Here is a 24942-nt window from a genome sequence, read left to right as displayed (position 1 = left end):
CATTCAACAAATGGTAAATGATAGCAACTATACTTAGGGCATTTGTGTGCATTGATTCATTAGAAGGGAGTCTGACAGGGGTGGGCTGGAATGTGCCACGACTTTTAGACAAGTCTGGGAACATGGAAAGCAGTATAAAAGCACCATTTACACACAATAGGCTTCATTTTCTAATTAATAGTAATAAGCAACCCAAATTCATCTCAAAAATATATTTCTTAGAGTGCATAAAAAATAGGGTCCATAAGGACTTAGAGGAAGAGAAGCATGTCACTGACATAGAAAACCATTTTTACACCTTTGCCTCCAACTCACATAGTAATTTTAACAAATTTTAAACAGAATGTGCATTATTCTGGTACATCTAAAATAATGATCTAGTTACAGATCTAGGAAAGTGATGTTTATCTCTATATTTGGTTAATTCTAATTCATTTTCATTTTTAAATGTAGCAATTATCTAGAATTTAATTATATGTAAGGTTTTAGCTAATCCTAATGTTGCTCTTCTTAATGTTTTGAAAGAGTTCTGCTTTGGGTGGGGGTGCTGTAAACAGTGTGAGATCATTTATTTTCTTTACTGGTTTCTCATCCTCTCCAGAGGTGCCTAAGATTGACCCTGTGTGCTGACCTGTGATTTGTCCCAACTGTTATTTTCTCCCAAACTCTGAAAAATATACCATGGTCTCTTTTCTGTAATGTTAGTGAATTTTGTTTCTTGGTCTTCAAGAGCTGTTTTAATTTATACATGTTTTTTCTTTCATATACCCAAAATGCCACAAACCAGAATTCAGTTTTCCATCATTAATACCTTCCTAGATTTCAAAGTTTGTAATCTTCATGCAGCTTCTGATGTGGTTTTCATTGCTTGAGACATTTGGAGTGTGCATTCAATTTTAAGCAAATTTGAGTTTTCTATGTCAGCTATGAAAATATCTAAGGAGAGCTCTCCTATGCTTCTTAAGTCATTTTTCTTCCAGGCATATCTTTATTTCTTTCAACTGCTTTTCATTGGATGTGGTTTCTGGGCCTCTCAATAATATCTGAATGCCTTCTGTACTGTCTTTCTATCTATTAAAATATCTAACTCAGATTTAAATACAGCACTATAAATATATTAAGCCCAGGTCAGGATATAGTAGAGCCTTTGTCTTCCTTGTCTGATATCACAGAAGTAGCTTTGGTGGTGGCTGTGTCAGGCAAGCAGCTAAAAACGGGGCTTCTTAAGTAGTTGATATTAAGCCAACTCTCCTGAATCCTATACTTGTACAATTGATCTTTTTGACAAACTGACTTCAGGATGTCATTTTTCACCATTCTATTAAAAATAGTTTCCCCTCTCCTCAGCTTTTGTCTCTACCTGAATTTGGCTTTTAGGAAATTATTTCTATCTGAAATTTTATTTTTTATTCACTGCATACAACTTTACCATCTATTTGTCTAATGAGAATGAAAACGCCATTAAGAATTGAGGCTTTGTATTATTTACCTGGAAAACTGCCTGGCATATGGTGAGGATCCAATAAATGCTCATTGGATGAAAATATCATTCTTTGTTCAATTCCATCTTCTTCAATTCTGGAGAAATCATCTGAGTGCTAATTCTGTCAATCTAACATATACCCAATCTCCAAGATAACAGATACTGAAAATGTAGTGAGATTGTGTGCCATGCCTCCATCCAAGTTACACACAGATCTTCACCAAACTCTGTTGAGTTTTACTGGAACACAATGATAGGGCCAAGTACAGCGTCTTTTGGTATTTGCTTAATATCCGTCCGAGTGACAACAAGCCACCAATTTGCACATTTCAGGGAAAGGTATTCTAATACCGACACCTAAGTGAATATAATTTGACCCATCAATCTTAATCAGAAAACAAACTGCAATACCTTTGTAGAAATCAATATAACCCATAGCTATAATTCTTTCTTGATTTTACCAGTATAGAAATCCTATCAAAAAGGAAAGGAGACAACAGTTTTTTGAAGGATTCTATGGAGGTTGCTTGTGATCACCATGTACTTATTTTATTTACTTCATTTCACAAACATTGACAGCTTCTCAGGATCAGCATTGAGATCGTGAGCCGAGTCTGGAATTCATCTCTGTGAAAACTGGTAATTTGCTTCCTGGATTCTGGTGCAAAGCCTATGGGTGGCAAGTTCTAATAATCGAAGACAGCAGATTCACGATCTCCATCCTTTGAGTGCACAGGGATGACGACCGTCTTGACCTCCATTCCCAGGAAGTCCTGCATTTCCAGTTTGAACATCACTCTCTTGTGTGCATGAAGGTAAAATTAACTCAGGAGCCAGGAGGCTTTTCTTTCCTGCTGACATCTGTTAGGAGTTCTAAACAATGGATCACCTCACATTTTCTCTTGCTATGCTTTAAGCCTCAGCTCATGCAGCTGCTTAGTTCTTCCTGCATTTATTCTTCTAGATTACTTTTTTCTTACCATTTGCTCCTCTCTTCCTCTTAGCCACATAACCAAGGTTATCAGTGAGTTCTTGAAGCAACTACAACAGTGTCTTCAGATGCCTCTTCTTTTCTTGTTCTCTGAGATAAGTTATCATCACAATGTCAGAATTTCCTTTTGGAAATCTTTCCTTAACTCTTGGGTATTCCTTTCCTGCTAGGGTTTTGATCTAGGTACAATAGTGAGTACCATGCCTCTAGCCAACTTAACTGAATCCCCAGTATTTACAGCATTCCTGGCATAGAGTAGGTCCTTGATACATATTTCTTTAATGAATGAATATAATTTCTTAATTTTGCCTTCCTGAAGCATAGGGCATACATCTGACTATATTTTTTGTGTACTTCCTTGGTGACTTACAAGGTCAGTAGACACTTTTATTGTTATCATTAATTTTTCTTTACCAAACAGGTTTTCATTTTTGCTTTTTAAGTCAAACTTATAGTCAAAATAACAGTCTCTGATTCAGCTTTTGCCATTTACAGAGGTATTGCTCATAGATGGACAATAAAGAAGAGCCATGGATCTAAATAAACATCTATATTAAAATATGTATTGATGTTCAATATATATATTGATAAACCAGCATCATAGTTATCAGAATATATAATTTTATAAAAATTCTATGTATTCAGTCTTCAGGATATTTTTCTTATCTAGAATGCATATAAAAGTACTTCATTATAAAAAATAATAAGTCAAAGTATTAGAATAGTAGAGTGGGGTTAATTAACTTTTTAAATTGCCCATCTTTGATCTGATAATAAAGATGCCAAATTACTAAGAGGGAATATCTGACATGTATGGAAGTGTTATATTCAAAATGTATTACAAATATTTATCTTTGTAGATAGGAGATGATTTATAATTTTGACTTCAATTGTGGGTATCTACAGACATTTTCTAACTTAAAAAAATGAATGTAGAACAAGCAACAAACAAAATAAAAATGCAGAATCACAGATCTGGAACGGCAATCAGTCAATCTTTCTTCTTGATTTTTAGGGATACATTTTTTTTTTTTTTTTAATAGGAGACTACGGAACATGGAATGTTAACAATCTTCATTGTCAGGAAACTTGCTAAAATTTCATCTAAATGCCTCATGCATCACTGTAGGCTCATTTCCTCTCATTGAACAGAGGCGGGACAGCTGGCCAGCATCTTCCATCTGCACTGCCCTTACTGAGCCTTCTCTGAACTGTGTCAGACACCCTTTGAAACAGGAGTCTGAGCCCAGTTGGAAACAGGACAGAAAACTATTTAAAAAAATTTTTGTGGGAAATAGTGTTTTAAACTTAACTTTGAATGGAGCTATAGATTAGGTCAACAAAGGGGCCCAAATACTGAAGTGCTGTCCCTTGAATAATTGAGACTAATTCTTATAGAGTACTATGGGGTCATAAAACACCAAGCCTGGAAATTAAAGATTTTTATGCCTCATCAAAAAGTCTTTGAATGTAACTCCCTGGCATGCTGCCAACGGGGGCAGCTCTTTGGGGGGAAACCCTATGCCAAAGGCCAAAAAGGCAGCTGTGTTATTCAGCTTCTGAGAGCTTCCAACTCAACACCCACACAAGCGCAATTATGAACAAATTAAAGGGATGCAGACTGAACATAGTAATTCTGGTAATTTAAATAAATAGAGGAAAGTCTACAATTAGTAGGAGAGATTGATTTTCTGGTAAACCCAGAAGTATCAACCTAGTCCCTTAAATGACACTCTATCCCCTTTGAATAAGCATAGTTATACCCAATTATTTAAAAATGAATTTCCTTTTACTTATCATTCTAATTATTTCTGATCTCTCTTACATATGACCATACACACACTAGCAAAAATATCCACAAATCATGAGGCAAAATAGCTTCTGAAATATCTGTAAGGGATATATAGTAATTAATAACACTGAGAAAAATTACTCTGAGTTTTCCACCTATGCTTTAGAACACAGAGTCAATGGTGCCCATTTTAGCAGGGTTTAATACACATGTCTGTAGTTAATTGAATGGATATTTCAAGTGCAGAGAAAGTTTAGATTCATTCAGAAAGAAACAAAGATTAATATTATGGAATCTACTAGGTAACTTGCTTGTATTTTATTGATGAAGATGAAAATATATTTAATCATGCTATATATACATATTCTTAAAATTACTTAATAAAATTCAATGACCATCTTTGATTTGAAGGAAAGAAGGGAGAGATGGAAAAGTGCAGGAAACTAGGAGTAGAAGGAAACTTATTTAACTTGATAAAGTATTTCTGTCAAGAACCAACAGCAAATGTTATAATTAACAGTCACTCAAACAGACAGGCAGGCAGGCAGGCAGGCAGACAGACACACAGACACAGACACACACGGAAGCACACCTGTGTAATCTTTAAAATTTTATTAACTGATGCTTCCTTTTTACAAAGAAAAATCAGAGGAAGATTATCTTATATGTAATCAAAATAAAAAGTAATAGCATGATATTTTAAACTGAGTTATGCCGTCACAGGGCAGATTAATGTATAAATAGATGAGCGTGTCTATAGACCCACCCATTTATGTGTATAGTGGAATTTAATATTCAATGAGGCTACATTTTAAGTTAATAGAAAGGATGGAAAACTCAATAAATATTATTAATAATTTGTTATTTTTGTGGAGAAATACTCTCCTACTTCATATACCATGAATAAAATAGAATGTAAATTGCTTAACTTAAAAAAGGCCTCTAGAAGAAAATAAATGGGAAAAACACAAAACCAAAAAGTCAAAAGAAAGAAAAGATAGAAATATTTGACTCTGGGACTAAAACTGTTTATGGTAAAAGGTATCATAATCAAGCTAAGAAGGTAACAAATTACAAGAAATTATTTGCAACATACCTGCAATATTCTAAAAATGAGAGAAAAAGAATTAACAAATAGAAATACTGGCACAGGGTAAATAAGTAAAGTGCAAAATAGGAAATATAAATGAACAAAAATCCCAAACACCCAAAATACAAGGTAAAACCTTTAAGTTTAAATTCCATCTGAAAGGGAAGGGAAAATAAACCAAATCAAGACTCACAGCAACACAAAGTAATATATCATGTGACCAAGACATAGCATGGGTGGGAAAGCAAAGGGGTAGAGGGCTTCGCAGAAGGACTTATGTGACAACTACCTTTAACCCTTGTTTGCATCTGGTGAATAAAGAAAGGAGGTGGAGTGAGAAGACTTTGTTTTTATAATAGGAATTGACTGTCTCTGGAAACACAAGTGAATGTAACTCCCTTTTAACATCACTTGAACATATCAAAGATGACTCATTAATATGCAGGTTGAACTACTAGCTTAGATTCAAAAGATGTTACAAATATGGTTAATTAGCCTTGGAAGATTACTACAGACTTTTTGAGACAGGGTCTCACTATGTTGCCCAGACTGGCCTTGAACTTGAGATCCTCCTGCCTCAGCCTCCTGAATAGTGGAGTTACATTTTATGCCATGGTGCCCTGCTCCTATAGACTTAATAAAGGAGGAATAGGGAGCATAAATTAATAATACAATAAATAAAGGACTTATTTTTATTTTGGACCTCATGAAAAATGTTTTTCCAGGTATAAAAATATTTGACCTAAATACTTCAGGATTTAAAAAAACAAAATAAAATAAAACAAAACAAACAAACAAAAACTTTTAAAAAATGGTTCTTAATCCTGCTGAGGGTATTATTCTTATAGACATCATCACCAATCCTTTTAGCATGTTTGGCTCAGGATTGTATATGAAGGACTAAACTATAATTATATTCTACTTCCCTAATTAAACAGGAAAGACATTTCCAAATTTTTAACTTTGGGATATCACCTGAGTTTATCCAGTGGAAAGTCAACACATTTATTAAGCTTATCCTTTGTCTGTTATAGGGAGATGGGACCAGATGGTCCTAGAATGCTTACCCTCAAAGTCTTTGCAAAACTATTAGCTTCAAATTGGTACTTCTTGGAGGGGGGCGAAACTTGGATGATTACTCTAAAAGTGTTTCTACAGCATGTTCCTGAATACTTCTGCTGTATGGTACGTTTTAGCCAATGCTTTTAGTGTGGTACTTGTGTCCTAAAGAAAATAACCCAGGGTCTGTCCAATTTTGTAAATTGAACAAACATTACTATTATTGTCATTTGTGGTATTTGTACAAGAAAATGCAATGGAAGACTGCTAACTATACATATGTTACAAATATGATTTCAATGTAAAAGACAAAAATTCTCAAAAATAAAGTTTTCAGTAATAAGAATTAAGAGCAGAAATACTTCATAGGACACAATTTATGTTTTATTTTTTTACAGATTGGATAATGTTTTTTCTCTCTTAAATTAAAATGGATGCTATGCTATTTTATCTTTTCCAGGGATTTTTTTAGAACCATGATACTGGTCACATTTTTTTAATTAAATGAAAAAAAAAAAAAAAAGCACTATACTTTTCCTCCTCCCTACACCCTGAAATTAAGAGCAGTTTTTGTCCATTCATCTTCTCTACAGAGAAACTGGCAAGAGAGGAGAGGAAATGTTTATCAAGCAATTTATGGAAATAAATTTTTAGTAATAACTTATGTCACTGTCACACATTACTCCTTTGGTTTGTCAGAGATTCATGCTTGAGAAAGCACCCTTCTGACCAGTGCTCAAGCAGCTTCCTTGTTAAGGTTTTCTGTCTGTCTCTCACCATAGGTGACGAGAGCAAGTGCTTCCCAGTGGTTTGGTTAATTTATAGAGAATAGAATCAATTTTTCATTTCATCAGGATTGAACCTTTTCCTGAACTCCTGTAAATGAACAACAGATAAGCACTATTTATCAGATTGTTTGGTAGAGCACTCAGTTTTGATTATTCTATTTTCTTGTGGCTATTAATGAAAAATGTAATATGCCTCAAGAAACAATTGCAGAGGTTGGCCTTTGAGTATTCAGGAAGCAAGGAGTATTTTGTTAAGAATTTATTTTGTACTGAGAGCTCATGGGAGGGCAGCAGTATTTGTAGATGGCTGGATGTCTTTTCAGGATCCATGTCCCAGGACCTGGAGAACACTGTTGACATGGCTCTTTGGTCTGCCCCAAGAGCCAAGAGTCATCCACAAATGCTTGTGGTGCTCAGAAGACTGGTGAGGTTGTTCAGACCAGCCCAAGTACCTTGATACTCTCCATCTGGCAAACCCAAGTGACCCTTCTTCCCTCCAGTATCACAGGGGATGGGCATTTGAAGACAGCAATCTTCATTTTTGCCTTCCCTACCCATCACACATGCAGAACACAGGAGAAGCATGGGGAGCACCATTTACCCACATCATGTCCCCAGGCCCTGCAACAGGTATGTCCATTTGGAATGAAACGCACCGGGGGAGACCAGAGGGCACACACAAATGCAGGTGAGTTAAAGATGCTTGTGGCATTCAGAACCTCCAGAGGGAATCATGTTTTTCTGACCTAATAAAGGAAGTCATCTCTCTTACTTTTACAAAGGGGGTAATTATAATTAAATGTGTGAAAGAGATAGGAAGATAGGCTGACCAGTCCCAGCCTCCAGGCTTCTGCAGACCTTGCTCCCTGAGGTTTGAGTTAAAGAAACAAAACCTGGACATTTGGGAAGATAGATGGGCTGAGGCTGGAGAGCTGACCTGGATGTCACCTCCCCCTCACTTACCAAGGTCCATGCTCTTCGAGGCTTTCAGGTTAATTGATTCAGGCTGCCTGGCCGGTGTCACAGATCTGAAGTTGATGTGCTGATCTGGAAAATATACTGCTGAATCTACCCCAGAGCTGTGGAAAGAAGCCATGCATCATATTTAGGTCTAGAATAAAATCATAAAGAGAGAGTAAAAGAGAGAAAAGCAGTTCTCTTTTGGAACATAGTACCTATTAGCTTCTTTGCAGCCCATTTGTATATATATTTTGAACCAATTCTTAAATCTCAGGTTTCTTTCATAAGGTATAGCAACCCTGTTTTCATGTATTTTATCTTGCAGTACAATTTAAATAAAACATTCTCTAGCTAATATCATGTTTGTCTCTTTGCTGATTTCTGTTAATTGGGATCCTACTAAACCATATATAACTTGGAGTGGGTAAGGGGTGCATGGAAAGCACTAGCACGTCATAGCTTGTCACCAGATACTAACAGTGCTCTAAAGTGGGCTGAGATTTCTGCAGGATAAGCTTGCCCTTCATTTAAACACAAGTGAAAGGGTTTTTCCTCAGAGAAAACCATCTTGCTGAATGACTGATGGCTGAGGGAGTTTGGTTTTCTACCTTATTTAGGTCTATCTTCTACAACTAATGTGAATGCTGAGCAGATAGTCCATTCATCAATAATACCAGAAGGAAGTCACAGGAAAAGAGCAGTTGACCATTTTGACACAAGAAGTGTCAAATACCCATAACAGGCTTCCTGGTACTTGTGCTCAGTCTTAACGAATTTTCTTTTTGCTGCATATTTTATTTATTTTTGAGGATGAGGGATTTTGTATAAAGGAATTATAGATAGTAGCATATATTTCAACCCAGAAAAACACTGTTTTTGTATACTTTTCATAAATTAAATTCCAGCCACTTTCTCAGTAGCTTGTCTGTTTATGAAGAATGTATGGTGGCTTACCTCAATATCACTTGTAATCCTAATCTCAGATGCAGAAAAAACTCAGATTAAGCATCCTCAGGAAATCTGAAAGTACTGTGGTTGAGTTTTTCAAGCAGAGGTTGATATTTTAAACAACGAAGTAACAAAAATAACTTCTGAATGAGAATTCTTCTAAAATGCACAGAGGAATCTCAAGTTTTAAATTAAATATACCAAAATAATTTCAACTTTTCTTGAAACTCATCAGTAGTGGACATTTAATATTCCCTGACAGCACTGTTAAAATTAATATGCAACTACACTAATATTGATGAATGAGTAAATGAACCTCCATTATTAATACAGTGGCAGGTGGATTAAGGAAGCAGCCCTGATGGACAGGACAAGATAATCTCAAGAGCCAGGATGCAGTAGAAGGTCCTGGACCAGGTTTAATTCTGTCTCTGCTACTTACTCGCTGTGTGACCTGAGCAAGGTGTCACTTCTCTGTTCATAAATGTCCTCACATGTAAATTTTAATGTACTATTCACATAGAAAATGAATATAATTACATTCTCTATGTTATGGGGTGGTCAAAAAGATAGAATGAGTTAAAGATTTAGGAAGTAAGTAGACTAGCATCTCACAGAGAGCAAGTGCTATAGAAGTGCTCAGTTAATGAATGAGCAGATTAATAAATAGACCTGCTTTTGCTTCCTAAATGACTGTGAGTTTCTAGGTTTTTCCAGATTTTTTTTTTCACAGTTTCCTTGCCATTTCTGTTTTTGTCAGACTCTCAGTAGGGCTAGAACTAAGGTAGGTTAGAGACTGGGGAGATATCAGGGTGTGTGGCCTCATCGATAAAGTAGTAGGGTTTACTCTATAAGAATGTCGTAATTATTAAATAAATTAAGGAATGCTCGATACTAAGAATAATGCCTCACATATGCTAAGAGTTCAATAAATGGGAGCTATTACTAATATTTTCTTTATTTCTGTGGACTATGGTGGTCTTTGAATGAGGACATGTACTGTTCTCCAATAAAAAGATTGTACCTGTTTTCATGAATTTTCTCAAGAAGTTTAAATCCACTCATTGGATTCCAATGGTGCCTGGGTGCATTCTCAACAGACAAAACCACTGATATATACAGTATACTAGATGTGGTATCTAGTGACAGGAAAACACAATAAATGTGTGTAAAAATCCTTGACCCACTTAGTATTTTTGATGCTGGTATGGTCTAACAGCAATACTCTCTTTCAGCCCACTTTAAAGAAGAATCTGAGATGCTACTGTGCACCCAAGCTTCCCCCAATCCTTGATATTCTGGAAGCACTTGCCTTTAAATGTGTTATTCGACCTTTATTTGCACTGTTTTTCCATCCTTTGATCTACTGTGATGATGTGGATTTACTGTCAGAAAGACTCATGGCCTCATAGAGTCAAGGAATTTAAGAGCTGGAAGGGATTAAAGGCTAGGACATCATTTAGATAAGATTCTGAGGACCAAAAAGGATGTTCCAAGGTCCGCAGGTGACCAAGGGCAAAGCCAGGACCAGAGCCACAAGCTTTGCTAAAATGGCAGCCAGCCTGGGACACAAGCTGTTACAATCCTAAATTCCAAAAATTTCTAGCCTTCCTTAATTTAGTGCAGATTTGCTCATAATCTCCTATGCAACTTGTTTTTATTTTAGCTTTTTGTTTAAACAGAGTGGTGCTTATCATGGAACTAAAGAAAGGCAGACAGTGGATCAAAGCAAATGTTATATGTTATAACAAAAACCTTCAGGGCAGAAGTTTAGGACCAACAAAGATCACACTGCATTTATAACTCAAGGTGGACTATGGGAATCTACCCAAGTGAGGACTGTATTGGTTGCCCCAATTCATTCTCAGAGTGTCTTCCAAACTAGGCAATAATTGACATATTAAGAATAAGAGAGGGGAAGGGGTATGGGGGAAGGAATGATAGTATAGTGAAACGAACATTATTACTCATGTACATACATGATTGCATGACTGATGTCATTCTACAATATGTATAATCAGAAAAATGAGAGCTTGTACCCCATTTATGTATAATTTATCAAACTGTATAAATGCATTCTACTGCCATGTACAACTAGTTAGAACAAATGAAAAAAAAATTTAAAAAGATTAAGACCTCAAATTCTCCTAGCCTTTTGAGAAATAATGATCTTTATCCTCATTTTAAAAACAATAAAATGAATTTATTTTGATAGACATATTAGGAAACACTCAAGGGTAAAAAGAGAAATAAAAGCTTCTTTATACATATAAATGGCCAAACATATTATTTATATTAAATATGTCTGTTATGCCCACTAATTTGATCATGGTGTATACATTTGTTATCATTTTTGATTGTGACCAAGTATGCAACTTGAAAACCTTCAATGGAAGGATCCCTCTTGCCATGAGACAAAATGGAAATGCAATACAAGACTGATGTCAGATTGGCAGATATTTAAGGAGGGACGTGAGTGTAACGTAAGACATGGGATCAGAGCAACGTGAGCATACAGCAAACTGAAATAATGACTGGAGTATTGAATTAGTTAATGTGAAAATATTTTGGACATGTAAGTTAGACTAGTGAAATGGCTTGTAATTTTATGCTACGCATCAGAAGTATTTACAGTGAGAGGGTGACAAAATGATTAACTATAAACTATGACATATTTTAATTTTGAAGAGAGTTAGTGTGTGCTCATGGCTGAGCGGGCTGCACCAGGGGCTGTGGGAAGCTGGAAGTTGACAGCAGGCCAAAGACGTGTCCTAGATCGAGGCCGTGCTTTCAGCACGAACAACCGGGGAATCTATCAAATAGAAATGATACTCAATGTCAAATTATGCTGCATAATGAATAAATAAGGGTAGCATGAAACATATGCCAGTGTCCTGAATGTGGTGACAAACCAGGAATGTGAAAGACACACAGGGCCAGCAGTGTGTGTTCAAGGAGAACGGTCTGAAATAAAAAGCTGGGGAAGAAGATTTTGAGAAGCAGGCAAAAAAAAAAAAAAAAAAAAAAAAAAGACTGAAACCACCAGTGTCTTATGAATTGGCTCTAACGATTGGCTAGTGTGAGAGTAACACAGGCCATGTGTGCAAAGCAGAGACAGAGAGAGAGAGAGAATGAAAAATATGAGCATGTAGAGAAGTATTGCGTATTATCTAAACTGTTAACAAGTCAATCTATTCTGCCTGCTGTTGATTTGCCTTCAACTCTCCCTGAGATCCTGCAGCAAAAAGACATTGCCCTTATATTTATTTATTTATTACTTAGACACACAGATTCTAAACTTTTCTCTAATAATCATTGGAAAAATAGTAGAAATAAGTTCAGTAATATACCCATCTCATTTGGGTTCAAAGTACAGGCCCTACGTCTGATCAAATTTGTGCTTCCCTTTCCATGCAAGAGCCGTTCTCTGCTTCACAGAAGTGCTTCCGCCCCTAACCCACTGCTTAGAGGGCTTTATGATTTTTTTTTTTTAATTGAATGACAGAATTGCTCAACCTTCCTGTCTCCTTTCCAGTCTGTCCTCCATTCCAAGCTTCACACATCTAAACCCTGCTGCTGCTGGTCACCTAGGCAACGCTGCAGCTTGCAGGACCGAGCAGGTCACAGCCTCCCAGGAGGGGGAAGAGATTCAAGGTTTAAGACTCCTTCCTTCCTACGTCCTTTCCCCTCCAGGGGAGCTGCTTCTCCCTCCCTTTTGGCCCTGTTCTTCTCTTGCTAGTCCCTAGACTACTGCAGATCCTTGTCTGTGGCTTCCCTAAACCATTCCATTGTCCACAGCTGAAGTTGCCAAAGGTCTGACACTGTCATCCCATGGGTAGGAGCCCTTCCGTGCTTCTCCATTGCTCCTCAAGGAAGCAAGGTGCCTTTGGTGCAGGGCAGACTATACCTGTCCCTTGATTTTTTTCCCCCAGGATACCGTGTACTTCAGCCCTACGGAACACAAGATTCTGTTCCCTCTTTATCGCCTGGTTTTCTAACCGAAGTTGGTCTTCCTGCCAATTCTTTGCATTGTGGGCTCCTTTCCATTTTCTATGAAATTACTGACACCACTTCTCCCATGAAAACTCCCTTGATCCTAGAGGCAGGGTCAGGTGGCTCATTTCTCTGTGCTCCCATGGCATTTTGTATCTAATATTGAGCAGGCTGCATCCTTAAGTGTCTGTCTTCTTAAGAGGACTCGGCATTTCTTGCTGGCAGGGATGCTTTCTGATCCATTCTAGTACTTTCTAGAGTGTTTGGCTCAAAGCTCCAAAACTACTGCTGCATGGATGAATGAGTGAATGAATGACTTCATGACCAAACACCACAGAGCAGAAACAAAGAATGAAGGCTGCGGAAATCACAGAGGACGGTGCTTGATAGAAAAAGGACGGGAAGGAATCTGTGGAGATCCTGAAGACGTCATAAGGTGGTTGCTAACTCCCAAGAAGTGTCTCTGAACCACCCCCTCACCTGCAGGTTGCTCACCTGCAGTCCCCCTGTTCTCGCCAGCACGGGTCCTCAGTACATGTTGCACACAATGAAATCTCAAGGTTTAGCGTACCTACTGTCTCTTAGAACCCCGTGACAGATTTCCTGTCTACTGAATGAGGGTCGGAGGCCTCATCCTTGCATTCTGGGCTTTATCGGTGGGCCAATGAGTTAAGTTGTAAAAATCAATTCCCCTTCTTACCTGCATGCTCTTCCTTCCCTCCCCAAAATTCTCTTCCTTCCTGGACTTATCTCATGTCCAACCCCGAGTTGCAATGAAAAGTGTGACTCAAATAACTTTGACCATCACATTTTCCCCGATTCCTCTAACTGGAAGCAGTTCCTCTGCCTCAGACACACATTAAGTTACGCCTCCTGTGGTGTTGCACCTTGCATTCTAGTTAGCCACTAGCCTCCTGACTTCTCGAGGGCAGGGCTTCTACCTGATTCACCTTTGCACGCTCTCAGTAGGTCGGCACATACTGGATGCACAGGATGAACAATAAATTTACTTTATTGAAATTATTTAAAAATGGATTTTTTTAATGCTACCAACTTGGATTCAGAATTGAGATAGGCAGTGAAAATAAAAGAAAAATATTAAATAGGTTCACATTTCTTCCTGAGAAAACCCTGGAGATACTAATCTAGCATATGACCATGATTATCAACCTACTTTATGAAATTGTATTTGAGTAAGATAACTAATTTCAAAAATAGAAGAGTCAGAGAGAGCTAAATAAAGGTAAGCTTCCACCTAATAGAGTTAGATATACTCTCGTGCAGCTGTAGTTTTTAACGGGTTGTATTGAAAAGCACTGCTATAAGAAAAAGGAAGAAATTTCACAGGATTTTCATGGGACACAGAATGGAATAAAATACACAGTTTTTAACAGCCATAATAAATACAGAAAATAGCAAAGAGACAATTTAATGATTTTTAAAACTCATCAGAAGAACAAAATCTATGAATTCCACTAGTCAAATATCATGTATGCTTATAAATCTCCTTCTCTCATGCTTGTGTGATTCTAAAAATTATTGATTTTTTTTAGTTTCTATTACAGAATGGATATAATATTGGGTGCCCTTTTCAATATTTTAGATTAGATATGGTGTTGCTTTAATTTTTAGATTCCATTAACTTTCTTGGAACATCTATTTTTAAGATAACTTTAGGGTTTGCCCAATTACAAAGAAAAATAAATCCTGTCTTATTTTCCTTTGGTGTTGTTTCATACCTTCCTATATCACTTTTCTTTGGGGGTCACTGCTCTAGTTTTCAAACTGGTGAAAGAAAATCCCAGCATTTTCTTAAATAGTTTACTAATATGAGATGAATCTAAACATATTCCAGGAAGCAAAATATGAACAGCCTAAGCTATTAGCTATGAGAATCTTTCCCTGGAAAGGAATTATAGATACTATAAGATTTCCATTCTGGAATAAAATAGAGTTAAAATAAGGTGACTGAGTTTTCCCAGAAAAGCCATAACAGGTAACATTTATGATATATCGTTTTATCCATACCTGTGGCTGTAATCTTCAAGGCCCAATTCCAGACCAGAATGTGGTGAGGGGGAAGGTGGTACTTCACTCTCTGCCCATCGGTCATTGGAAAGCAATAGGTCTATAAACAAAGAACAAATGAAGCTGTAGTAACCCGGAGGCAGAACCATTCAGTGCCTGGTTTTGCTGCAGCCCATGATTTTTACCAACACATAAACCAGCCTTGAAATAAATATGGCTTCACCCAGAACCCAAGGATTGGTATGTGAGCTCATGCTCCCTGCTTGAGAAAAGGTGCTCCAGCTAAAGTGTGTTGATGCTGGTGACCAGCTGGCAACCCCTGGCACGTCAGCTCCCTGCATCCTTTCCCCACCTGTGGAAGGTTGGTACATACTCATTACCTGTGATTCCTGGAAGATCAAAACCATGCCTTTCATGCTTTAATATTCTTGTAAAAAAGACTCTGTAATGAATCCTCTGAATTATATGGTGGTATAGGCATTTGCTTTAATGGCAAAAATACTTTTAAAAAGTCCTTTATATACAGTATATCTACTTATTTAGACAATATAGGGGGAAATCCCCACTCTTTCTGCATCTGTCTCATAATGGAATCACTTGGAGTTAGGCCTTATAAACAATAGACCAGGGTCTGAACCTGAGTTTTCCTACTTAATAACAGTGCATACCTTTCCAGGCTATTTGGACTGGAAAAACAATACATATCCTGAACAAATAAGGTTTGATGAGATCTTACTGTGTATGAGACACTGTACTAAACATTATGTGCATTATTCTATTTAATGCTCAAAATTTACACCAATATTTATTAATATGTGTCAAGCATTAGATAGTATCCTAGTTTATTTTTGGAGCAAGACCGTCATGTTTCCTTTCCTGGTTCCTACCGCTGTGTAAAATTGGACAACTTACTCTAATTTTCAAAGTCTCAGTTTTTAAATCGATGAAGTGGTATACAAACACCTTTACTGGAAGAATACACACAGAGTAAAGTGGTGCAGGTACAAGCTCTGACTCAAACATGCAAAGTGCTAACTCCATGCAAAGGGTGATCATGCTGTAAGTAATAAATTGTACTGTGTATCTAATAAAGTAGACATTTGAAAAATGTGAACCCAGTTTGTCCCTGACAGATAGAAAAAAGAGAAAAATCTCTATTCTTGAGAACTGCTGCTGCTAACTGCTGCTAACTGAGCCTGGTTTTATTATGTCCATCTGCCAAGTATGATGGCACCTATATATTATTCTGAGAGTTTCTGGGAGGGTGTTTTGGGATGGGATTAACATTTAAATCAGCAGACCAGGTAAAAGAGATCACCCTCTTTAATGTACGTGGGCCTTACCCAGAAAGCTGGAGGGCTAAGTAGGACACAAAGGCTGGCATTCCCTGAGTTAGAGAGAATTCCTCCCACTTGACTGCTTTTGAACCCAGCTTTCTTCTGCCTTTGGACTTGAATGAAAACAGCAGCTTTTCCTGGGTCTTGAGCCGGCAGGCTTTTGAATGGAAGCCATGCCTTCAGTTTTACTTACTTCCCAGCATTTTGGGTTCGAACTAGAACCACACCATCAGTTTTCTGGGTTCTCCAGGTTGCTGACCCACTGCAGATCTGGGGACCTGTCAGTCTCCATGACTGTGTGAGCCAATTCCTTGTAAATCTATTTATATGTACACATACTGGTTCTGGTTCTTTTTTTCCTTATTGTTGTTTGTTTGTTTGATTTTGAGATCTCTGTTGAATACATTGAGCAAGGATTTGTTCCAGCTCTCCTCCAGGTCTTTCTGGATTGTGGAAGCAATGATGATGTGTCCTGGGAATGAGGAAGCTGGAGCTCGGATAAGCAGATGTGACAGGTGAAGAAGCACAATGAGCAAAGGCAGCCAGCAAGTCCCCTGCCACTGGGATCCAACAATTTGGTAGTGTTGGTATCAGTCTAGCAGCCAGAGACTTGCTAAGAAAAAGAGAGCAGAAGGACTATACTATAAATAGGGAGCTGGGACACATCCTTTCTGCTGGCTTGAATCTTTATGTCTGCAACCTCTCAGTCCCTTGTTCACACTATTGGTGAACTGGTGGTGATCAGTTAACTTGCTTGCTCAAAAAACTTAGTCATATACAGTTGCCTACAAAATAAGAGTCTGTGGCTTTAGCAGCCAACTTCATCTCCTATTACACAGTAGCCACCACAAACTGTGTACTGTTCTCTGACCACACTCCTGAGCCTGCCTGCTGCAGTGTCTTTGCTTACATAATTGTAAAAACCCACTCTGTCAAATTCTTACCCTTCTCCCAAAGCTCACCTCAAATGTCACCTCTATAAAATGTTCACTAGTCCTAGGATAGGTCATTGACTTTGAAACAGTGGCAGAAAATACTCTCTTCCTGGCAATGCAAAGATACCATTTCTCAGTCCTCTCTCTCCTAGATGAATTGCTGCCAATGGAAGTGAGTTGCTATGGTGAGTGTCACCCCTAGCCTCTGAGGTTAAGAGAGGGAATGCCTTCTCTACTCTGCCTCTTCTTCAAACCACCACCTGGGAGCCAAAGGATAAGGAGCAAGAAGCCTATCTAGCCACCAACACAAGCAGTTTAGGTCTCTTAATCACTGCCAGGAGCATAGCCCCTGTGAGCATTCCCCTCCTGCCAAGACCTATTAGACTGTGTTGTGGCCGAGAAAGGTGCATCACTTTCTTCTCCTACCCCTTAACATTTTGGTTTGTCTATTACTTAATATTGTATAGAGTAATTCCTGTATGACATTTATTGAATGCTGCCTATGCAATGAGCCATTTATTGATTGGCCAAGCTATCATCTATTCATCTATATTTCTCTTACTAGACTGCAGATAACCACCTCTTTGTCCTCTCCTTTCTCTTCTTCCTCCCCTTCTGTAGCCTCTTCTGTGGCTATTTCAAGTTTTGGAGTTCGTGTTTATCTTACCATCATTAACTTTAACTTTACTGCATTCATACGACCCACCTGTTTTTTCTTAAAGTGATAATGGGTACAGAGGTAAGTATCTTACATGTTGGCTCTGTGTCCTTGGTTCGGTTTTAAATAACATATGAAGATGCTGCAAGGAACTTTTTCCTCTTGATCCAAACACTTCTGTTAAGCCCTGTATTAGTGTGAAAGTCTGGAATTCTCATCTCCTACAAATTTTACAGATTCCCATTGAGTTGGTACAAGATAGGTAGTACAAGGTACATTCATAATGGTAGATATATCTAGATCTCTATTTATCCATATATATAAATAAGTGTGAATGTTGACAATTTGTCTCCTATTCATTACTTCATTGATGACTAAATGGCTTTTCTTTTAATTACTGTATTTCTTTGGTATATTCTGTGGGATCCATCCTGCAAAGGTCAGATTAGAATAGCTAGGTAAAAGACATCGGGACTTCAGACAAAGGGTGAGCAAAGCTATAGCCCTGGTCTGAAACTAGCCTACCATATGGCTTTGCAAGTAGAATTTTATTGAACACAGCCAGGCCCGTTTGTTTATTTATTGTTTACGGCTGCTTTTGTACTCCTATGGCAGAGTCAAAATCACGAACAGAGATCCTGTGGCGCACAAAGTCTAAAATATTGCTTTCTGGCTCTTTAAAGACAAAGTCCGATGACCCCTGCTTCAGACTCTTCTTGAGGGAAATACAAGCACTGCATCCGTCTTTGCATTCCTGATAGTGTATTCTGCACAGTGGAGGTATCCAATAAACATTAGTCAAATTGGAAAGTATAATCCAATTTCTGATCAGCACTGCAGAGGCAGTGGCTTCCATGGTATGGAGGGGTGGATGCATGTTGGTTCCCAGGAGGCCTCTCATTAAGCATTACACCATTATGTGTCTCCTCAAAAGACTCCAGGGAATATGGATTTACTGGGTCAGGGCACAGAAACAAAGCATCAGATTTCAGGTGGGCAGGAAAGGCCCAACTCCTTGGGCAATGCTGATGCTGGGCAGACTTGGGGCACTTGAGCTGAATGTCAAAAAGAAGCAGAAGAAAAGCACAGAGGGAAGATGAGAGGGATGAAGGAGAGGTGTTAATGGCCCAGACAACCACACTTAGCCTGGTACTTGGCCTGGGGTGAGACCTGCCAGTGAGATTCCTCAGAAAACAGTGTTGGCACCTCATTAACATTCAAATGCTTAATGGGATTTTACAGTCAACCTTGGGGAGACAGCCTCCATTCTTCTTGCCATCTTGGAGAACCACTCTTGTTCCATTTCTGGCACTGCCAGCCATTCTCCAACACAAATATGAATTCTCCGGTGTTACAATTTGTACAAATGTTAGTCCTAAAAATGCCTTTTGTGTGTAACAGCTTGACAGGAATAAAAAATAAAATACTCAGCAAAGTGTGGGTGGTATGCACTATTATTACAAAAATAGATGGAACACAGAATATCAACACTGGATTTTTAAGTATTCAAAGGAAAGGAAAAGGGGAAGAAAAAAGAGTTACTGCTTTGGCTGTACCAGTTCCTCTCCTCACAAGACATTACATTTTGTCAAGTTAGTCTTGTTTTTCTACAGGAGGTCCTTAAAAAATAGGTGGTCATGAGTCAACACTCAGCATTCATACCCTGGTACCACCTTCCACGGCCCTGAACTCAGCAACTCCCACAGAGTGTAAACACAAAGGAAATGTTAAACACAAAATTGTAAACTAGATCACAGATCTACAGTGAATAATAGCAACTCATTTTTCTCTATTTTTTAAATAATAAGGTTTAGTGGACTCACTTCTTGAGAGCATTTGATTTTTTTTTATTCTGTTACTTTGGAAAATCAAGGTGAGGAAGAACCTTGTGGGTCGCTGACCTGCATGGTGTTTTCACTGGTGTGCAAAATGCTGGTCTGCATCTATGTCTCAGGAGGAAGAGGACAGGTAAAACCCCAGTGGTTGTCTGTGGCCACTTGTACCAGTAGAACTCTTTGTTCAGTAGACATACAAGGCCTCAACATTTTCTGAAAGCTTCAAAGAATTATCACATTTCATCTTAGCAGGTGCCTTTTTTTTTTTTTTTTTTTTTTTTTTTTTCCTTCTGGGTACCAGGGATTGAACTCAGGGGCATTTGAGAACTGAGTCACATCCCCAGCCATATTTTGCATTTTATTTAGATGCAGGGTTTCACTAAATTGCTCAGCACCTCACTTTTGCTGAGGCTGGCTCTGAATTTGCTATCCTCCTGTCTCAGCCTCCAAAACTACTGAGATTACAGGTGTGCACCACTGTTCCCAGCCTGTGTGTGTCTTCTTAACATGTTAAATAGTTTTATATTTTTATTGTTTTAGCTATCACTCCTTTGTTTCTAAAGATATTGCCCAATTTACTTGAGCATATCAATGTCCTCAAAGTATGTTTTGTAGATATCACCTCAGCATTGATATTTTATATGTACTGGAAATGAACCAAGAAGGAGGTAGGTAATGTGTCCAATGTTGCTTTGGATGTCACTGGTGAAATTAGGAACAGAATTTTAAACTTAGTCACTGAACCACATGTTACTTTAGAGTCAAATGCCAGTCAAATTTTGTAAAGGATTTAATACAGATGTCAGTGTTTGCTAGCCTAACATGGGCACAGTAGGAAGAAAGCTGTTCTAGTCTGGAAAACTTGCTGTTCCTTCCTGACACCATTGCTACTGGGACTAAAGGTGTCAGAAGAAGATCTTGCTGTATTGAGAAGAGTTTTAATTTCTTTAAAGTGAAAAGACATACCAAGTACTTTTTTTTCTGTATATAAAGTCAACTTCTTTTTTTTTAACAAATCTTTTTTTTTTTATTTTTATAGACTGCATTTTGATTCATTGTATACAAATGGGGCACAACTTTTTGTTTCTATGGTTGTGCATGATGTCAACTTCTATTGGTCATTCTTAGTTTCAGATGTCAGGACTTTACTCATTTTGAGGGACCATTGCAAGTCAAGGCCATGTTGTGATTTAAGGCATGAAGGGAAGTCAGAGAGACAGGAATTGAATCCAGCTCTGCCTGTATCAAGTATGCAGTCTTGGGTAAATTGTTTACTCTCCCTGACATTCTATTTCTTCATCTGTAAAATGAGGATAATAATATTAACTACTTTGAGTGTGCATGTAAATTGCTTAACACAGTATCTAACAGACAGTAAACACTTAATAAATGGCAACAGCTGTTGCTGCTACTCTCACTAAAAATGGAGGAATGTTTATAAAAAAACAACATCCCATTTGGATGAAACAATTTAATTCTAGAAGAACCTCAGATTTACAAGTCTGTTCTGATAGAGCCATCTCAGAGTTTGGAACCTGTTCCCACATAGTTAAATTCTGGTAACGTCTTAAATATACAAAATATAAGGGATTGATTATATAGTATACAGTGCCTTCACTCAATAAAATAATATACCACTAACTGAATGTGAGCTGTAGAAGAACATTCAATGACATAGTAAGATGTTCATAATGTGCTATAAATTAAAAAAGTAATTTCTTAAACATCACCTATAGTACATTTCCTTTTAATTTCATTTTATGTACACATATTTGCATGAAGAAAGACTTAAGATACACATAAAAATGTTATTGATTAAGATCTGTGATAGAAAGAAGTATGAGTGATATTAAATTTTCTTTTTATTGCTTTTCTCTAAATTTTCTACAATGAATATGTATTGCTTTTGCAATATAAGGAATGAAAGTTATTAAGGAAAAGAGAAATGGGGAGATAAAACAATTTTCTTGGTGACCTGATGTATAATTTTTGAAAAATGAGGAAGAAAACTCAGATTTTTCTACATCTGGCGCTCTACTAGAAATGTGATCTGTACCAGATAATGAGAGAAAGTGTAGCAAGACAATAACAAGATCATTCCAACTGCCATGTTAGGAACAACTCAGATTGTGCTATTTGGTACTTGTGACAGTCAGCTTAGAAGTAAGCATAAATCTGTGAGCCATATTATGACCATTTTAGGGTTTAATACAAGTCCATACCTTTTTGAAGTAAAATGATAACTTTCCATAGCAAAAGATCTTTAAAAAAAAGTAACAGTTTGCCATCTTTGATTTTCCAGTCATGGTTTGTTTTTATATATAGCCCTCCATGTTTGGGGCAGCAAGCAAAAAAACTGTCACTTAAACTGGAGTCCTTGCCAGGAATCTGATTCACAAGTTCTGAGTCAGCATTCCCACCCGTCTCAACGCTCATGACTCCGAGTATGGAAGTCTGCTCTTAGTCTAATTAACTCCTCACTGCCCCCCCCCCCCAACTTTTAAAAAATTTTTAAATATAAAGGTTCTTTTCTGTTTTCTCACTCCATTCACAGGGGATGAAAATGGATAGAACCTTACCTTTCTGTTTTTCTTGTGGACTGTAAGTGCCAAACTGATGCAATATACTATCATTTCGCCTGGAGGTGCTTAGAGTGTTCTGACAGCATGACTTAGAAAGTGCCCCGCACTCTGCAGGCTCCTGAGGGATAAAAATTAAAATTACATTGACTTTTTTAATGTTCCAACTTGGTCAACAGAAGTATGAACAGTCTTTCAAGAGTCTCTAGCATATAAGTCTTTGACGGTAGAAACTCAAAATGGTCCTTTGGGTATAAGCATTTTTTGCATATGAAATTAAAAATACTGACAACATGGTGTTAAGGATTAGCCATCCTGATAGCCAACACAAAAGAGGATTAACTTTATTATTCTTTTCCTCCACTTACAACTGGCTTCTTTCAAATTTTCTTCCATCTGGGAGTACAGCTTGTGGCAGTGTCAATACAAGAATACAGTTCATGCCAAGGGTGTTTCTCTGCCAACCAGCTGGTTCCTCTCCTCCTGCCATTCCCCACTCTCTCTCTCTCCCCAGCTAAGTGCATATGCTCCAGGACAAGTCAGACCCAAGCAGGTTTTGCCACTGAAATGCCATGAGTGTGTCCCCCTGCAGATCCGAGGTCTTTGGCCAGGAGCTGAAATGAACGGCAGCGACAATGCCAGAGACTGGTTCTCCTGAGAGCTTTTACTCTCTGCCACCCCATTTTTCCCCTTCCTATTTAGATTCTGACAGTCTGTAAACAAATTCACAGTTTTCTCAAAACTGCTGCATCCAGAATAACACCCCCCAAGCCATCTTCCACAGGAGCTGAAGAGGTAATAGGAGGCGGGCGATTACAGAGAACTCCAGCTAATTTTTTTAAAAGAGGATTGCGGCATAGAGAACTGGGTCTTGCTCTTGCTCATATTATTTTTCTCCCTAACAGATTTAAAGGAAGAAAATAATTTGAAAGTCATTTCATAACTGTTCCCTTGACCATTTGTGAGATGAACATGCCACAAACCAGAACCCTGATCTGATCCCCAGAGCTCTTTCCATCTGGGAGAGCATTTGGCGGAAACAATGCATTTGATTTGTATTTTCCCCTTTAGTTACAAAAATTCAGTGTCTAAACAAAATATTTAAAGCCTTCAATTTATGCATTGTTAATAATTAAAATTTTTCAGCTGCTGAAGGCCCTTTAGCTTTTTAACACTGCTCCCACACCCAACATGTCACCCTCTGCCTCTGTACTGCTAGTCAAACCAAGACAGGTACAGGAGGCAAGCCACTCCTGAATTCAAGCTGAGGTCCAGAGCAAAGGTCTAACAGTCAGGAATGGTGTGACTTGCCTTGCACAGTTTTGTGTTTTCATTTAACAATAACAACATGGGCAAAAAAAAAAAAAAAAAAAAAAAAAAAAAATTTTTTCTGCTTTCCCAGCTCTTTGATAAATGACACAATCGATATCCCAACAACTGATCAGTAACCAGTCTAATTAAAGTATTCAGCCTGTAAAATAGAGCTGTCGTGGAGCCCTCCATTAGTGTCCCAGCCAATAAAAAACATAATGGATTTTTAAACATATTCGGCTTCTACTGAGATGAGCTGGCAGCCGGGAGGAAAATGTTTGGGGGAAAGGGAAAAACAAAAGCAGGTCATAACCCATTTTTTAATACCAAGTCTCTAGGCTCAAATAGAATTACCATTGAACCTCCGGCTCATCCTTTGAAAAACATGTTTCTATTTAAAAATGATTTTGATTCAATCAAGGTCTCATTATATATTCTCCACCAGGTTCTCATCAAAACTGTTTACATATCTTATACAACTAGGTAAGGTGGGAACTGCCCCCCCCAACAACACCGAATTTATATTTTGACTTTTCTTAAGTAGCTTCCTCAATTTTTAAAATATCAATATAATGTTCAAGCAATCATTTGGCATTCTTGCCAAATCTGCCTAATTATTGTGCCTGATTGTCTGAGCAGTGCTGAGACTTTTTTAGGTTATGGATGCTTTTTATTGTACCGGAAGGCAAGTGTTGCACAGGAGAATATACCAAAAACACGAGTGCACAACATAAAACATAGATTTGGGAGATCAAATAGCTGCAATTTATTTTTCAAATTTAATAAAGATAAGCTGTACATTAGGCTGCTGTCTTTATAAGAAATAATACTCTTTAATCTTCATGGGTACCATAGAGAGTCTCAATAGCTGAGAGTCAAGTGCCTGCTCATTCCCCATGGAAAGCATGTAAATATTAGGAAAAGAAAATGGATCTTGTTTAAATGTCCTCATAAAAATTGCTTTTTGCCCCAGTTCTTATTCCCGATCGATTCCCTGGTGAACTATATTAGCAAGACACTTCTGAGGATGGGCAACGAACTGAAAGTTAATGCTTTCTTAAGATGGAATAATGTCAATCCACCCCAGACTGTGGAAATTAAGATGAAAATACCTGCTGTAAAGGAGAATGTAAATAGTAAGGAGACCCAACTCCA

At 37.8% G+C, this 24942-nt stretch overlaps 1 protein-coding gene across 3 annotated transcripts in view; it reads right to left on the bottom strand.

The window, feature by feature from the left end:
* The window catches only part of PARD3B (par-3 family cell polarity regulator beta), a 1072202-nt gene that overhangs the window by 442017 nt on the left and 605243 nt on the right, over positions 1-24942 (bottom strand). For all 3 annotated transcript variants that reach the window (XM_079130568.1, XM_079130566.1, XM_079130567.1), the window contains exons 13-15: positions 22477-22597; positions 15133-15232; positions 8167-8282 (exon numbers count right to left, since the gene is read on the bottom strand). In XM_079130568.1, the coding sequence (XP_078986694.1) occupies positions 8167-8282; positions 15133-15232; positions 22477-22597 (337 nt within the window). The remainder of the gene's footprint in view (positions 1-8166; positions 8283-15132; positions 15233-22476; positions 22598-24942) is intronic.

Source organism: Sciurus vulgaris (assembly GCF_902686455.1).
Source record: "Sciurus vulgaris genome assembly, chromosome: 3".
In the NCBI taxonomy this organism is placed as follows: domain Eukaryota; kingdom Metazoa; phylum Chordata; class Mammalia; order Rodentia; family Sciuridae; genus Sciurus; species Sciurus vulgaris.
The sequence above is the reverse complement of the archived record's forward strand: the minus strand, read 5'-3'. Positions and strand labels throughout refer to the sequence as shown.